This window comes from Pollachius pollachius (genome assembly GCF_949987615.1).
Source record: "Pollachius pollachius genome assembly, chromosome: 17".
In the NCBI taxonomy this organism is placed as follows: domain Eukaryota; kingdom Metazoa; phylum Chordata; class Actinopteri; order Gadiformes; family Gadidae; genus Pollachius; species Pollachius pollachius.
The window spans coordinates 10006048-10019229 of record NC_136950.1 but is presented as its reverse complement, the minus strand read 5'-3'; the positions used below and the strand labels follow the sequence as shown (position 1 = coordinate 10019229).

The window sequence follows — 13182 nt, the reverse complement described above, 5'->3', positions numbered from 1 at the left end:
TCTCTCTCTCTCTCCTCTGTCCATCTTACCCCTGGCTATCCATCCATCTCTCCTCTCTATCTGTCCATTTCCCCCCTCTCTACTCATCCATCTCTCCTCTCTATCTGTCCATCTGCATCTATCCACCTCCTCTGTTTATGTCATTTTAGCTATGTGTCTGTCTGCTTCTGTCTCTCGGTCCGTCTGTGTATCTCTCTATCTGTCAATCCTTCTCTCTATTTCCATAAACATCTCCTTCTATCTGTACGTCTCTCTCGGTCTCGTCTGTCTCCACTTACTTCTGCTACTACTACTACTACTACTACTACTGCTACTACTGCTACTAACTGATACTACTACTACTACTACTACTACTAATACTACTACTGCTACTACTGCTACTACTGCTACTACTCTATATGATGCTCTGTCACCTCAGAGCAACTGGGAACTATGCCAATTTCCTGCCTTGATACTCTCCTCTCCCTCCCTCTCTCTCCCCCCTGCCTCTCTCTCCCCCTCCCTCTTTCCACCCTTTCTTTTCTCTCCCCACTCCCCCTCTCCCCCTCTCCCTCTCTTTATGTCTTCACACTGAGATAAAGAGATTGAGGAAGAGGGGAAGAGAGAGGGAGGCGGTTGAGAGACAATACTTGCCTCTCAGAGGGACGGGAAAGTAGGCCTAATAGTCAGCCAGGTTTATTGTGGAATACTACATGCCAACTGGTCTAGCTTTGTTATAACCCACTGTAATGAGGATATAGAGGAGTTGAGTTGTGGGTTTGAACGTACATATCGGGTGTCGCCAATAGAGGTCGCTATTGGTCCTTCGAGGCTTTACAGTGTCCCTTTATAACAGGCTTTACTGTCCCCTAGTGGCGAAGACTAGTAACTCCATATTATATATGCATCTATCTATGTCTCATATTACGTAGATATGATAGTGAAAAGGTTTTTATGAATGAACAGTGGACAGCAGCAACAGTATTTATTTTTAATTAAGCAGATATTAGAACACATGATGGAAATATCCTGATAGAGAGAAAATCAAACCTTCAGTTCTGTTAAGACAATGGAAGAGAGACACACTGTCCTTTATAATGGAGGAGAGACACACTGTCCTCTATAATAGATAATGTGTCTCTCTGCAAGGGGAAAGAGTATGTCTCTCTTCTATAATAGAGTGTGTCTCACCACTATCGTTAAATTTAACCAGCTGGTTTAGCCTAAAGATAGTTATACAGATAGACAATCAAACGTTGTCTGCAACATAATTGTATGCTAGGGGTTATGATTTTTTTAGCCAGTGCTCGGCGTTAGAGGCCTGGTTATTTACTCGTTTTGTGTATCGAACCAAACAAATACATGTGGATTAGAGGTAGATCAAATTTACTTTGGGGGTATTGGGGGACACAGTGTATTGGGGACACCTGTTGTGTGAAAGAGAACGGTCGCTCCTTAACCAAACACATCTATCCTTAACTGGTCAATTCTTTACCACAAATAGCGCGCACCTGCGTGCTCTTTTTGCCAAACCAACATTTCTAGGGAGTTTGACAAAATAAGTTTGTCCTTAACAATGGTGCCTTTCGAGACACTTTCACCTGCACTTAAAAGAATCACACACACTTCCGCAGAATATATAGCATGGACACCTGCTCCTGAGCGCACGGCTGGGTTGTGTGTGTGTGTGTGTGTGTGTGTGTGTGTGTGTGTGTGTGTGTGTGTGTGTGTGTGTGTGTGTGTGTGTGTGTGTGTGTGTGCGTGTGCGTGTGTGGGTGTGTGTGTGTCTGCGTGTGTGTGTATGAGTGTATGCGTGCTGGTGCGTCGGTGCGTGGTGATTATGGGAAAGTTGCAGGGCTGTAAATGCTGGGTGAGCATCGCTGTCATAGTTCAGGACCGTGAAATGGGACTAATCCAACACATCCATGCGGGTAAAACCCACTCAGGTGCGCCGGGGTGAAAGGTACGCCCGCGCACAAGCGCTTTCACGAGATGCCTGCACTACTCTGGCCCGTTAAAGCGAGGAGCGCGCGATACCACACAAGACGAGGGTCGAGTGACGCGTCAGGGCTGACCCCGTTCCCTATAATTAAAGCTGGACCAGAAATAAACAACCTAAACGGTTTCTGAGTCCCTTCCTGAACACTATCCTGCTGGCCGGACTAATATCACGTTATATCGCTCATATATGAGGCCGTGAATGCATGTCTTTACTTCTCAGTTGCAGTCGTACAAAGAAGAGAAATCGCAGCATGGTGTGGCTTTAAAAAGTGTGAAATAACTCGGATATTGGAAGGAAATTAACCGTGCCTTCAAGCCACGAAGTGGACTTTTGGAAACGGTTTGGCTGGTCGTCCTGGTGGTCGGCTGGGCGACAAAACAGCCCCCTACACCACCCTCCCTGGATAACTTGAGACCACCCTGGTTCGCCACAGACCTCCTGGTCTTCTGCAGCCCCCATATTTCGGGTCGGGTCTCGGGACAGCAGGTGCGTACACCTGTCCTCATTCCACTTGTTGTCTCTCCCTCATAAACCGTCGTAGGGTCGCACAGGTGCACGAGGCATGCGTACCATCCTAACCCCGCCAAACATCCCGGTTGCAAACACAGCCCCGTCCCCCCTAGCGCTACCACCACCAACCCCCCCGACCAAACCTCATCCACCCCAACGATCAACACCACAACCACCTTCTACTGGCTCCACACAACCTCAGTGGGGATGCACACCCACTACTTCACCACCACCACCACCACCACCACCACCTCCACCACCATCAACATTTCCTCCAACACCACCCCCACTGCACCACCACCACCACCTCCTCCTCCACCACCATCACAAGCTCCAACGCCACCACCATCAACATCTCCTCCATCACCACCACTGCTGCACCACCACCACCACCTCCTCTTCCTCCACCACCACCTCCACCACCATCATAAACATCTCGTAGACCACACCAGCTCCTCTTCCTCCACCACCTCCACCACCACCTCTACGTCTACCATCATCACCTCCTACACCACAATTAACACCACCACCTCCTCCCCCCCTCCTCCTCCTCCTCCTCCTCCGCCACCACCTCTAACACAAATAGCTCCCCGGTGGCACCCACTCTTAGCTGTCACGCGAGTAGGACGTAGTAGTGACAGGACAGGTGACACCATCCCAGGGACCCCTGGGGCACGAGGCTGGGGACAGGTAGATCCATCTGGCCGCGCGACGCGCCTAACGGCACCGCTCACGAGCTCAGAGTGAACGGTCCTTTAATATCAGGCGCGTGCGTGTGCGGACAGGTCAGATAAGCGCGCGCCCCGTTGTCTGACTCTAGGACCTGGTTGGTGCGAGACGTTCTTCCATATCCACTTGTAGGCCCACATCTTGGAAATGACATTTTAATACCAAAACGTGTAACTTGCCAGATATGAATTATGGTATGACCCAATATTAAGCAAATAAAGTTAAGCTTTATTTTCTCTTTTTAATGTTGCCGAAATATGTAGCCTATAATATTGTATTCTAAACACTTTATTTTACACGTTTTGTAAATACAATTAAATTGAGCCTATAGGCTATATCAATTGTATATTAGTTGAGTCACTTTGTGTTCAGTTTTAGTTTATTTATTATGATTCCAACAGCCCCAGAGTTTGATGACTTTGTACACACAATGATTGTCCCATACGGCCTGGCATAGACCTGCCTAAATAATAATAATAATAATAATAATAATAATAATAATAATAATAATAATAATAATAATACATTAGTATTAAACTTATTAATAATATGGTTGTTTATTACTTCAAAGAATATCTATAATAATAGTTACTTTTTGTCACTCTCAGTTGAGTTTAAAGAAATTATGCGGAAATTACTTCCTGTCCAAACAAGAAAATACCTATAATTCTGCCTTTATCATTAAGATACACATGTTAAATTATACCTTATTACAATAACGATTATTTAAAGAAAACAAGGTTTTAAATATTCAGAGGGGGGTTGCTCATTTTTTCAACAAACCCTAAATGTAGAATTACAGTAGAATCCTGATCTGTGTTTACTTTCCCTCTCCAGCATGTTACAGTATGTTGATCCTGTTGACAAAGGACTCCGATAGCTTCCCATTAGGATAAGTTTTGTCGCTATGGGAGGGGGATTTAGCAAGGTCTTTCAGCTCCTTCAGGGGGCTATTTGGTTGTTTGTGCTAAATTCGATGATCTGACTGTGTGGAGATATTCAACCCCGATCCCTTAAGAACAATCGCGCTTCAAACGAGCCTTGTCTCCGGCACAGTGATCAGACGGATTAACTCCTACTATTAAAACCTGCAAGAGGCTTTCTAAAGGACCTGCCGGGCCAGCTTCTCAACACGAGGGCTGCTCTTCGAACAAAAGACGGCGTCGATAGAGAGCCTCAATACTCCCAGCCCCTACAGATCAATCAGATCGATAAGAGCTAGGGCGACTAACAGCATGATAGAGTTGCCCCAGCTCCAGTTAATTGGAAAGTGATACAGAAGCTATACGCAGCACGCAATTAGGCCTCGTTATACCTATTGTGATCAAGGTCTGCTCGGTCGGACTCTGAAGCCAGGTTCAGGATTTAGTCCACGGACACACAAAACCAAAGAGCTCGGGCTACAACCCCATAGGATGTGGTGGAGATGTGTTTTCACCGGCCGGGAGGAAGGGATGAAAAGCTGACGGAGGGCCGATATGTCAGCAGACAATTCATCGGGAAAGGGGAGAGAGGAGAGGGGTGAAGAAGCGGGGAGAAAATAGAGGACAGAGGGAGGAGAGGGGAGCAGAGAGAGAGAGAGGGAGGTGGGAACGCAGGGAGGGGAGAGGAGTAAGTGCGAGAGGAGGGAGGGGAGAAGAGAGAGGGAGAGGACGGAGGAGAGAGGAGACGGCGGGGGGGGGGGGGGGGGGGGGGGGGGGAGGAGGCCCTTGGATCGGAGCTCTGCACAGATCACGGCGTCCATTCACAAATCCGGCTCCGCGCGTCACCCTCTGTAGTGGCGGTTCATCTCGTGCAGCTACGGGGTCCCAGTGACGTCGACAGTCAGATGGAACTGGGTGAGGAACCCAAGGACACACGCATGCGCAGTCGCTTGCTGAGGCCTATAGTACTGGTTGGTATAGAGCCCTAAACAGGAAACCAGGCGTGAGCGATGCATGGTTAGAATACAACTCTGCATTGAAAACCACTGGAGGAGTTTTAATGCGTTTATGAGGTTTTTTCAGCTTTAGTGACATCGCACACCTAAGACACGTTACTCAAAGTAGTCATGTATACACATTATAGCCTACTATTCATGGTTTTACACACGTTGATGGGCCGTACCTGCATCTTGTGAAATGTTGTTTTATTTGACCATCCTTTGAGTTACAATCATGGCCTGTTAGTATTTAGCCTACTAGTCCCACCATGACATTATTAAACGCATGAAAAATAAAAACGAAACAAAGCCTGTATTTTAGACTAAGGGTCGAAGAGGGAATGATTTGATCAGTAAATGTGATTAATATAGGCCGAACCAGTTTTCTGACTAATTAATTGTAAATTATAAACGCTAGCCTACAGATTGCGTTGCATGCGGACGGATTTACTTTATGGTAGGCCTATGTTCGATTCTAACATATATAATCATGGCCAAATTGAATTATTACCAAAGCCACTATTTTGGCATATTGTCAAGCCTATATCACATTTTTAGCAATCGATTAAAAGGAAAAAAATCTATATTTTTTAATATGAAGCTTTAAAATGTTATTTTATATCTCCTTGTCTGTGGAGAAGTGGTTTTACAATTTATCCATGAATCCAAACAGGCCTACGGAACGTCTTAGGCATTGTTAGTCAGCTTAAAAATATATAGCCCATTTAACATAAACCCATGTATTATAACATTCAGCCACACAGCCCGGCTACACACACCTCGGCCTACATATTTCCTATCTCATATATTTAATGATCAGTCGAGAAATGCTCAATTTAAGAGCAAACTAAAGATCTGAGGCCGTGTGTGTGCAGGTCGAGGCGTGGTGATCGGCAGTAGGTTGACCTTCATTAACCCTCCTATACCTCCGATCATACCTATCGATCTGCTACACTAAATACTCTCCGGCTGAACCACTCCAGGCCCATGGCGAATGAATAACCCTGCTACAACAGTAGGCTATCTGGACTAAACCTACCGCAAAATAAATATTTACTATGGCAAATAACTTAGATAGTGCTTTCTATATAAATAGGTTCTCTAATAAATTATCTCCTTAATAGTGGCATTATATGGTTTTACTCTCTCGTGAGCTATTACTCAACTAAACAAAAATAAAAATAAAACTATAATAATTCAAGTTTATGTTGATTCTATCCCGACTAAAATATAATTTCAAAAGTAAACCATGACTTAATAGCTTAAAGACGGGTCTGCTTGCGTAAGGCCTAACACAGTGGCAGCAGACCCAGTGAGACGTAAACACGGTGTGGGCGCAGGTGTCAGGTATACTGTCCTTATAACACATCCATGTCTGTGCGTCTTGGAGTATAATTCACCTGCTCTCCTGCGTCTGACAGCCCGAGGCGGGGGGGGGGGGGGGGGGGGGGGGGGGGGGGGGGGGGGTCAGGGGTCAGGCTCAAGCAGTAGCAGGCATTGTCTGTCGGCCAGCATTATCTGGGTTTCTCCCACACAAGTGAGAAACAATCGCAGCATGAGAACGGCACGTCTAATGACACCTTTCACTCTCCCTGGGACGGCAGGGCGGCTTGTGTGGAAGTTATAGTTTAGCAGATGACTGGAGCCTCTAAACCGTGGCGTTGTGTCGGGGGTAAGTGCCGAAGGACCATGACCCTGCTAGTCCTGGGACTACGCAAAGACAAAGACAAACCCTAGCTCAATTGTCAAGAACATATCGGCTACTCACTAAAGCCACATAATAGTGTGGGGCTTTGGTGAGAAAAAAATATATAAAAGGAAAAGAAAATCAAAAAAAATAAAGTAAAGCTTTAGTAGGACAAATAGATAAACGGCATATAAGCTACCCACAATACATAATACAATAGCCAAAGCTTAAGTTATTTTCAAGATCTAAAAGAAAGAAAAAAGGGGAAGGCCTCAATTATAACAAGGAAACGTGCTAAGGAAATATGAATGGTGATTCCTAAATTAAACTTAATATAAGGTGATGAATTAAATATCAATCATAAATGTTTGCAAATCATAAAATTTCAGACCTTCGGAAGAAAAGTGGTTCTTATAGAAACGAATCTAAAATAAAATAATGAAACCCTTATCTTTCTTCTTCACTTACTTGTACTCAGCCGGCCGGCCGCGACGCCCCTTTACGCACGGCCAAAAGAGCGCGCGCTTCACGTGAAACCCGACCACTGTTGCTTTATAGGGAGAGACGACCGCGAACCAAGTGTTGGTCAGCAAAAGTTACTCAAAGTTTTGTGTTTGGCGCGACTCGCTACCCTTCGCACCGCGCTCCAAACAAACTGTTTGCATCACTGATTTCCTTTAAAGGGATATGGACCCAATTCTGCCTCGGCCGAAGCCGTCACGGGACGCTGGACGGCCGGGGCCTTTGCATTCAAATGAGCTCCAGCAAGCCTGCTTAACTCTGCTTAATTGGTTTTTCTTTTTAGTTTGTGGCATTGTTTTCCCTTGATCCCCTGGAAGCGTAATATAAGATGCCCGTCTCTATTGCAACGAGGGTAGCCTAGGGTAGAGTTTGGGAGAAGTTGGGTGTCAGTGGAGGTGGAGGTCGGCCCACTGCTTCATTTGAACTGGGTGGGAACTCCTCTAAAACCCTCAAGTTAACGTTAAAATTAGTTTTAAACACGTTAAAACCAAATACGTCATCAACCGAGTCAAACAAATTTACATTTAAATACTCACATATAGGCCTAGGCACGTTTCAACAAATAAGGAAACATTGTGTGTTTATCTGCAGATTGTATTCCATTAATGTTAATTAACTACAGGCATTAATGTTATGTTTTGCCCATATACTATTTGGACTTTAATATATTTACTATATCGTCTTTCGTTAGTTTTTCTGTGGGTATTTTAAATCCCTCAAAAAATGATAATAGGTGGAAAACTAACAAAAACGCGCAAATTAAAAAAAGCTTTTACTTTTCAGTGGAATTCATACGCCTCTCCTCGGCGTGGTGATGCTGGGATATCTAGTGTCACAGTCACGTGCTTAGCATTCGGCCACCCGATTGGCCAAAGGCACGTGTCTAGGATAACGGTCCTCGACGTCACTCGGGGGCTCGTATTGAAAATAAGAAGAAAAGTCCAGAGTGAGAGTATGTGAGCATCAGTCGAAGCCTCTTTATTTCGCCCCCTAGTTTAGTTAAGGACGCCTGCTGGAGCGCAGTGGTCGGGGACAGCACCCCAGTGGATGCGCAAATGTAAAAAGCTGCAGCGCACCGGTGCCACAAGTAGCCTAGTGGAATACAACATAGAGCCAAACTATGTTTTCCTTTGAGGACACTGGCGCGCGGCTTGGCATGGTGTCCTTATTTCCACTCACTCACATCTGAGTTCATTATACCTTTGTTTTTGTTTTTAAAAGCAGACATAGGCCTATTTTTTATTTTTTATTTATTTTAAGAAGTACATCTCCCGGTTTTTTTTTGACGAGTTGTATTTGCAGCGAAACGGTTAACAAGGGAACCCTGGAAAGTACCGAGCTATGGAAGAGAATGATCCCAGTAACAGAGAGGCGGCGGCGGCGGGGGAGTCCAACAGAGCCATCCTCCCCCTCCTCCAGGCGCCCGGGAACCCGCAGGTCCCGCACAGAATCACCAATTTCTTCATCGACAACATCCTAAGACCGGATTTCGGACGGAAGAAAGAAGGGACCCCAATCCGCGAGGAGGGCAGGCTGAGATCCAGGGAAAGCCCAAGCCCCGGTACGCCTCCTCGGACCGAGCAGGATGAGCAGGGGAGTACAGTAGCGCGAGGGAACCAAGGACCCGCCAGCCCGCACACGCTCCCCGCCGCCAAGAAGCCCGCCATAGCCCGCGAAGCGTCCCCCAAGAGCCGCGTGGAGAACGCAGACCAGTGCCTAAGCTCAGACTCGGACAGTTCCCAGGCCAGCTCCAACCCGTCGGCAAAGCCGCCCATGCTGTGGCCCGCCTGGGTCTACTGCACCCGCTACTCCGACAGGCCCTCATCAGGTAGGCTGCTCACCCCAGATACCCCACTGACCCACAAAGCCCTGACCGAGTTTCCCGAGGAGTAGAGAGTAGAGCGCACTAGAGGAGAACAGAGCTGGGGCCGCAGAGCGATAGCAGGAATACAGAGCAGAACGGTGCCAGGACTAGGCTAATGAATACAGATAAATAAGGCCTACTTATTATTATGTTCATGTGTGGTAAATATGTGGAATTAACCTCAGCACTCGCTTTGAAAACGTTTGGATAATTTGGTAAATTCGTTTGAACGAATATAGTATTTTTCTGGGAATTGGTTAGATTTTCAATTGGTCAAAAGTTCCCGAATCATTTTGTGCAATAGACTATACATTCTTGAAAATTTAGTTGATGCAAAGTTTAAAATATTGTGAATACGTATTAACGGAACACAGGCCTATACTATTATCTATCCAGGCATGTTTATGGAAATACATAAACTCCTAAAAAATACACACTGCACTCAAAACGTATCCTTTTAGCATACTATTATCGACGAAAAAAAGGCACAAATTTACAGAATATTTTTGAGGATAATTACAGCGATCTAAAGAGCAACACAGTGGAATGAATGCGATACTTGTGGTGGATTTAAAGACAGACGAGTTCAGTTGTGTTGTCAGGCAGCGTCCTGGGTGAGGTCATTAAAGATGCGTAACGATATTCCTGGCTCAGCACTCCCTTCTGAAGCCAGGGCTCCTGAAGTCATGAATTAAGTAAGAAATGAATCAAATAAGTGGGTCCCATACGTGGTAGGCCTATTCTGAGGCTTCTGTGAGTAAAGAACAGGGTGTTCTCATTCATTATGTAAGCATAGTAGTAGTAGTAGTAGTCATACGGAGTGGCGTAGAGCAGCTCTACGCTCCTCCTACAGACACAGTAAATATCTTCAATAATACAGTCTGTGAAATAAACGGAAGATGGCTTGAACAGTCGTCGATCAAACTCAGCTGTTGTTGTTGTTGTTGGTGGTGCATGGTTTTGCTTTGGAAACGTAAACAAACATGTTGGCTGTGTGTGGATCAGAGCAAGCAAGGCCTGCTCTGATCCACGCAGCCTACATGTTTGTTGACGTAGGTCACTGTACCCTGGTCTTGTCTATAAAGACTCCTTAGAGGGACGCCGTCCATCCAGTTCTGGAGGCTCCGTTCATCTCTGTTTTACTGAACCCATGGGCCGCTTTGTGCCACAGCAGTAGGCCTCGTAGTAGTGTGGTTACGACGCTCTTCGACATCATCTCCCTGTGTGTTTACGCACGGCGCGTCGCAGCCAGGCAGGAGGCGACCGCCTTGTTCGTTTGAGAGATACTATACGTTAGGAAATACGCAATGAATATGATTTCTTAAATGACTTTAATGAGCAAAAAGGCCAATTATATTATACGAAATAATTTGTCATGGCCGGAACAGGCAAAAAGCCGTGAGATTACCGTATCAGCCTATCGAATAGGCCGATACACAATGAAACAAACAACGTTATTAACACGGTTCCTGCAAATGGCGATTGGCGGCCCTTTTTTAAAAAACATTCCCTGACTGTTTGTTTGTGTTGGTTCCCCCCCAGGGCCCAGATCTCGAAAACCAAAGAAGAAAGCAGCCAGCAGCAGCAGCAGCAGCAGCAAGGAAGATAAGCGACCACGGACGGCCTTCACAGCGGAGCAGCTGCAGAGACTCAAGACCGAGTTCCAGACCAACCGCTACCTGACCGAGCAGCGGCGGCAGAGCCTGGCCACAGAGCTTGGCCTCAACGAGTCCCAGATCAAGATCTGGTTCCAGAACAAGAGGGCCAAGATCAAGAAGGCCAGCGGCACCAAGAACACGCTAGCCCTCCACCTGATGGCGCAGGGATTGTACAACCACGCCACCACCACCACCAAGGACGACAAGTCCGACAGCGACTGATTGGACGAGATCTTATGAAGCCTACAATGCAATAATTAATCAAAGGGCCAGTGTAGAGTAGGCCTACATATACCAGCATCAATTGATTGAAAAATATATAAATAGATATTTCTGCAATATCATGTCTATAAACAGAGGGTGTATAAAGAAAGGTGTTCACTATGTCCTACATGCTCACCACGCGTCGTTTTTATACTGTTCCTACTCATCGCTCTTCGTTTCATTGCATCTGAACTGGCACTGGACGCCTCGACCTGTCAGTGAGGTGAACAACTCGCTCGAGTCCAAAGAAGATTTCTGCTGCATCCAGGCAACTGTGAATTTAAATAAATGCTCACCAGATTTTATTTCCATGGTTGTTGATTTCCTCGTTTTTGTTTTGATGTACAAAAAGGACGCAACAAGCAAGTCTTTTACGTGTCACGACTTGCAGACAAAATTGGCAGAGTAAGAATTTTGATAAATGTTTTTAATACTCAGAAACTTTATAATCATGTACAGGCCTATCGCATCCGAAGACATGGGCCTACGTTTTTTCTAACATGCCGATTAACTAAAAAGCTTTTAGTTAAAAAGCTTTTAAATCTTTAGAAACAGCTTCTATGTGTTGGTATCATAGCTTCGAAACTAATGTAATTTCTTTTCAAAATGTTTGTTTTTTCTCTGTGTCCTACCAATGCAGCTATTATAATTTTTGAATAGCAATATATAATTTTGTAGCAAGATGTTTTGGATGCTGAATGCTGCCTGTAGCATATTGACAATGAGGGCGTAAAGAAGTCACCAGAATATCTTCACAAATCTGTCTCTATATATACATTTTATTACACATCCATATATCATAAAAGCTAATTTGTTAGTGTCTGTATTACAAATGTTGAAAATCTCTTATTGTTGTTTAAAGGACTTCCTGTGTATTTATATAGATTATATTGAGAAAAAGATTCTATTGAACGCCCAGCGTTGCTTTAGAGTAGATATCTGGTGTGCTTGTTCCACTGCAATAACTTCTTCTTTTGGGAATGGAAATAGTAAATGGGGCCTTTTGCATGAAAGCTGCAATTTGTTGTACATGGGCAACTAACTGTGTTTATGAGCCTGGTGGAACTCTGTGTGTAGGTTGAGCTATGGTTCAGACTACATCTGTGTGTAGGTTGAGCTATGGTTCAGACTACATCTGTGTGTAGGTTGAGCTATGGTTCAGACCAGATCTGGGTGTAGGTTGAGCTATGGTTCAGACTACATCTGGGTGTAGGTTGAGCTATAGTTCAGACCAAATCTGGGTGTAGGTTGAGCTATGGTTCAGACCAGATCTGGGTGTAGGTTGAGCTATGGTTCAGACTACATCTGGGTGTAGGTTGAGCTATAGTTCAGACCAAATCTGGGTGTAGGTTGAGCTACGGTTCAGACCAGATCTGGGTGTAGGTTGAGCTTCGGTTCGGACCAGATCTGGGTGTAGGTCTAGCTATGGTTCAGACCAGATCTGGGTGTAGGTTGAGCTATGGTTCAGACCAGATCTGGGTGTAGGTTGAGCTTCGGTTCGGACCAGATCTAGGTCTAAGGCTCAGATGAGTTTCAAATTGGATCATTACCAAAATGTGAACTTTTGCCTTTCAACGTGTTATGTTGTGCATCTGCAAAAAGTGTGTGTGAATTAAATTCCACCAAACAGAACACACTTTGCCTTAAAGTTCCCACGAGAGCTTTCTATGAAACAGAACTGTGCCCAATCAGAGAAGCAGAATCCTTCGAATGCAGACTTTTCAAGTTTATTGCCTTTATGAAAACCTGCTGGTACGACATAATGAATTTACCCATCAGCGTATATCTATCTATATGAACATGTTTAAATAAAGTTACAACACAGAGTTGTAGAACACAATGCTATTTTTATTTTATGTTGAAGTATTCTTTGGTATGAATGTACATAGTTTGTATCATGTATTAATTGTGTAATTAACTGCCTCCTGGAAGCAGGAACCGTAAATAAACCTTGAAGATTATACAGACAAACACACTGGCTTCTTGAAACACCTCAGTGTTAAGGGGTTCGGGGAGAAGATCATTGCAATAGAAATAAAAACATAA

General features: G+C 45.0%; 1 protein-coding gene across 1 annotated transcript; it reads left to right on the top strand.

Annotated features, from left to right (window-relative positions):
* Positions 1-8691: 8691 nt before the first annotated feature.
* en2a (engrailed homeobox 2a) lies at positions 8692-11094 on the top strand (the record flags this gene model as incomplete). The annotated part of the gene is made up of 2 exons (XM_079754498.1): positions 8692-9178; positions 10757-11094. The coding sequence occupies 2 exons, from the start codon at positions 8692-8694 to the stop codon at positions 11092-11094; spliced, it is 825 nt and encodes a 274-aa protein (XP_079610624.1).
* Positions 11095-13182: the final 2088 nt, after the last annotated feature.